Raw genomic sequence first — 3,767 nt, 5'->3', positions numbered from 1 at the left:
CCTTGCCTTGCCTTGCCTTGCCTTGCCTTGCCTTGCCTTGCCTTGCCTTGCCTTGCCTTGCCTTGCCTTGCCTTGCCTTGCCTTGCCTTGTTTTCGTTTTGGATTTCTGTTATTGTTAGTTTTTGCTGCCACGTCAGCCTTTTGTTTTGTTCGAGTTTTAGTTTAATAAAATTTTGTGGATTAAGTTGAGTCTGCGTTCTGGGTTCGCCGCCATAGTTCCACTGCACGACACAGTTATCTACTTTTGATGAGGAGGAGCAGTGACTACTCCAAGCCACTCGCCCCCCAGGTGGCAGAGCTTCTTACAAAATCACTAAGGCTGATTCGAGCCACCCTACAGAAGAAGCTCATTTCAGCTATTTGTAACCAGGATCTCATTCTTTCGGTCATGACCCATATATCATATCGCTGAGGGTTGGACTGTAGATGGATCAGTAAATAGAAAGCTTTGCTTTTTGACTCAACGCCTTCATCACCATAATCGACTTGAGGACGGCCCTCATAACTGCACAAACCCAAATCCAATTCTGCTCCATCCTACCATCATTTGTCAACAAGACTCCCAGATACTTTAACTCATTTGCATAAAGCAAAGACTCATCTCAGACCTGGAAGGGGTATTTCACCTTTTTTCAATCTGAGAACCAGTACATAAACTAGCTCAAGTCAATACTGACAGTTTATAATTAAACAGTTTCCCTCAAGGGGGTCAATAACGTATCTATCTACTATGCATTGAGACAAACATTAAAATCCAGCTTGTCAGTTTATTTTGTTTATTTCAATTTATTCAGATTATCAGAACAGGAAGTACAATAAAGCCTGCAAGTAAAGAATCTACTCTTTATTGTGACATTAAACACCACAACAGCTGATGTAAGATTTTCCACTCCAGGCTTTTCCCTTCTAGGCTCTTTTTAGCTCTTGCCCTCCAGGGTGTGCTTGTCAAACAGGTACTCGGCCATCTTGTTGGTGTTGGCGTCCATGCGGGTCAGGTTGGTGATGTGGTCGCCGAGCTTCTTGATGGTCTCCACCTGCTCATGCAGATAGTGGCTCTCCAGGAAGTCGCACAGCTGAAAACAAGAAATCATTTATTAGCTTGAGAAAGACATTTTCGGTTAAGTGGCAAGTTTGATGTTCAACCCTCCAAGAACAGCCTACATGAGGATCGGTGCGGTCAGAGGCCAGCTTGTGCAGATCCAGCAGGGCCTGGTTGACGTTCTTCTCCAGCTGCAGGGCGCACTGCATGGCCTCCAGGCCGCTTCCCCACTCATTACGCTCTGGTTTCTGCAGAGTAAACCCAAATATACCTTGAACTTTCTGAATCAAGTTTGTCCAAAGCTGTTGTTTAAACATATCAGTAACTAAAGATGTCAGGACTGGGTTTCCAGTTTGTGTTCACCTTGATGTCCTGGAGGAAGATGCGTCCTCCCCTCTTGTTCTGGAACTCCAGCAGCTTCTCAGCGTGCTCCCTCTCCTCCTTGCTGTTCTCCTTGAAGAAATGAGCGAAGCCTGGAAGGGCCACATCATCACGGCAGAAGTAGAAGGCCTGTTTGGGGAGGGGAGAGAAGGAGTAAGATAAAAAGCAGTCATTAGGACATTTTGCCCATCATTAAAACACAAGTAGTGCAGGGTGATCAATGAAAGGATGCTGTATTTTAAACATTGTGATCTGAGCTAACCGGACTTAGCCCACCTTAAAGGATGCTAGTTAGCGTGCTGTAAGATAAGGCTTAATTAGTTTACTGTGACTTGGACACAGAACAGATAACCAAAACCTAAAAATAAAGCAGCTTAAGAAAGAAAAGTTATCTGGAGTCATACACATTTCTCAGGCCACTGGGTGGCGTCAATCATCTGATGAACTTCAATCTAAGTTTATCGTTTTCCACATAAGTTGGAAACACAGATGATGTTTTGCCCATGTCTGTGTGTGTGTTTGCGTGTTTGTTTGTCTGTCTGTTAGCAAAAATATTTCATGAACCACTGGACAGATTTTAATGACACTTTTAGAAAGTAATCATTGGACAAATTGTGCATCTACGACTGAGTAACTTTTGGAGTCAGTTCAATTCAAGATGGCCACCACAGCCAACTGAACTTAGCAAACACAACAATGGCTATAACTTAGTCAGTTTTACAGATACTGAGCTAAAGGTTGGTGTGAGAGTGCTAAAAAAAACTCCAGCTGAAATGGGCTAAAATGAAGGGGTCATTTTCCTCCATAATGGGGCAGGAGCATTGTTTGGATACTAAGTATTTCGGTGTGTTGCTCAAAACAATTAGATATTACTAAATGTACAACTTATGACCCTTCTGGCTTTCTATACCATTATTTGGAAACTGACAGTCACCGGTGAACTAAGAAAAACAGATTTCAGAGCTCTCAGATTTGATTTGTGTAAGTAAAAAGGCATTGTTTTGGTAATGTCGACAGCTTTTTTTCTCCCAAACTATGTTAAATTTCTGAGCAATAACTCAAACACATAAAAAGTTAAAATGACCTATAATGGAGTAAAAATGTAGTTTCTCACCATGGAGGTGTAGGTGTAAGAGGCAAACAGCTCCAAGTTGATCATCTTGTTGATGTCGGCCTCGCAGTCGCGGTGGTAGTTCTGACGCACCTGAGAATCCATTTTGGCTGGAGATTTTTGTGCTTTTGGTTAGTAAAAAAAAATATTGCTAAACAACAACTTTATCAATAGATAAAGAAGAGGGACGAAGAAGAAGTTCCGTTCAAACACTGCTGAAGCAAGAACTCGAAAAGGTACCGAAGGCTGCCTCCTTTTATACACCACAGGATGAGGAGTGTGGTGGCGAGGACGTTGTGACAGACACGACATCACGCTACACGTTTCTGCGAATCACAGAGCGAGGACAAGATAACACCACTAAAGTCGTAACAAAAGGCGATGAGGTGATTAAATTTACATTACTCTCCTCGTCTCAATTCACGACATCGTGGTTGTAGGGAGTTCACAGAGGAATAATCCAAATTATACCTTTAAAGGTCAATTATAGCTGTAATATGAGTGCGAAGCAAGTGCAGGCAATTGTTTCTGAACTGTGTAAAACAATAACAGTGTGTGTGCTTTTCTGTTTGTCTGCCTGAGGTGCTTCTTATTGCTTCTTAATGCAACTGCAAAATGTCATCACTGTTATATAACCACTAAAATGTCCTTAATAAAGACAATAAAGAATCATATAAACTATGAAATGACTGAATAAACTTTGAAGGTTGCCAATGTAGCTACTGCCCAAATATCCAACATCAACTTTGTAATATTCTAAGATAATAATAATTTTTAAAGCTGCTGTCATGGTAAACCTGTATCTGTGTGTGTTACTCACTGACTGTCAAATTAACGAGAGGCAGACTGAAAAGTAAGCCTCAGACAAACTGCTGCTGTGTGAAAACTATAAAATACTTGAGCCATGAGTGGCAGAGGACTCTGATGGTCACACATGTATGTTTTTATATTTCTAAAAACATATATGGCTCTGCAATTCTCTGTGTTCTGGGGAGATTTGAGAGAAAGCCATAAGTCTGATAGCACTGAGAGACATGCTGGGGGAAAGAGAACAAAAATGCTCATGTTTTGATGTATAATTTACAGATAATAATGTGCTGTCGGGGCAAGAAAAGTTTGTTGAAGTAAAGTTTTAGGCAGTTCAGGAGTGTGTGACATCAACTGTCAGATGATTGTTCCCTGGAAAGATCTGGGAAAATCATAAAAGTTAAACTGTGATTGTATAAAAACTGTAAA

The 3,767-nt window shown here is 41.3% G+C and overlaps 1 protein-coding gene across 1 annotated transcript; it reads right to left on the bottom strand.

Moving 5' to 3' along the window:
* Window positions 1-770: 770 nt before the first annotated feature.
* On the bottom strand, window positions 771-2,764 carry LOC108228815 (ferritin, middle subunit-like). Its single transcript, XM_017404432.3, has 4 exons — window positions 2,535-2,764; window positions 1,403-1,549; window positions 1,162-1,287; window positions 771-1,073 (listed from the first exon to the last, which is right to left on the bottom strand). Exons 1-4 carry the CDS (start codon window positions 2,634-2,636, stop codon window positions 918-920), a joined length of 531 nt encoding a protein of 176 aa, XP_017259921.1. The 5' UTR covers window positions 2,637-2,764; the 3' UTR covers window positions 771-917.
* Window positions 2,765-3,767: the final 1,003 nt, after the last annotated feature.

The sequence above is a fragment of the Kryptolebias marmoratus genome, linkage group LG12 (assembly GCF_001649575.2).
Source record: "Kryptolebias marmoratus isolate JLee-2015 linkage group LG12, ASM164957v2, whole genome shotgun sequence".
Lineage (NCBI taxonomy): Eukaryota > Metazoa > Chordata > Actinopteri > Cyprinodontiformes > Rivulidae > Kryptolebias > Kryptolebias marmoratus.
Note: the sequence above shows the minus strand (reverse complement) of the source record. Positions and strands in the feature narration are given on the sequence as shown.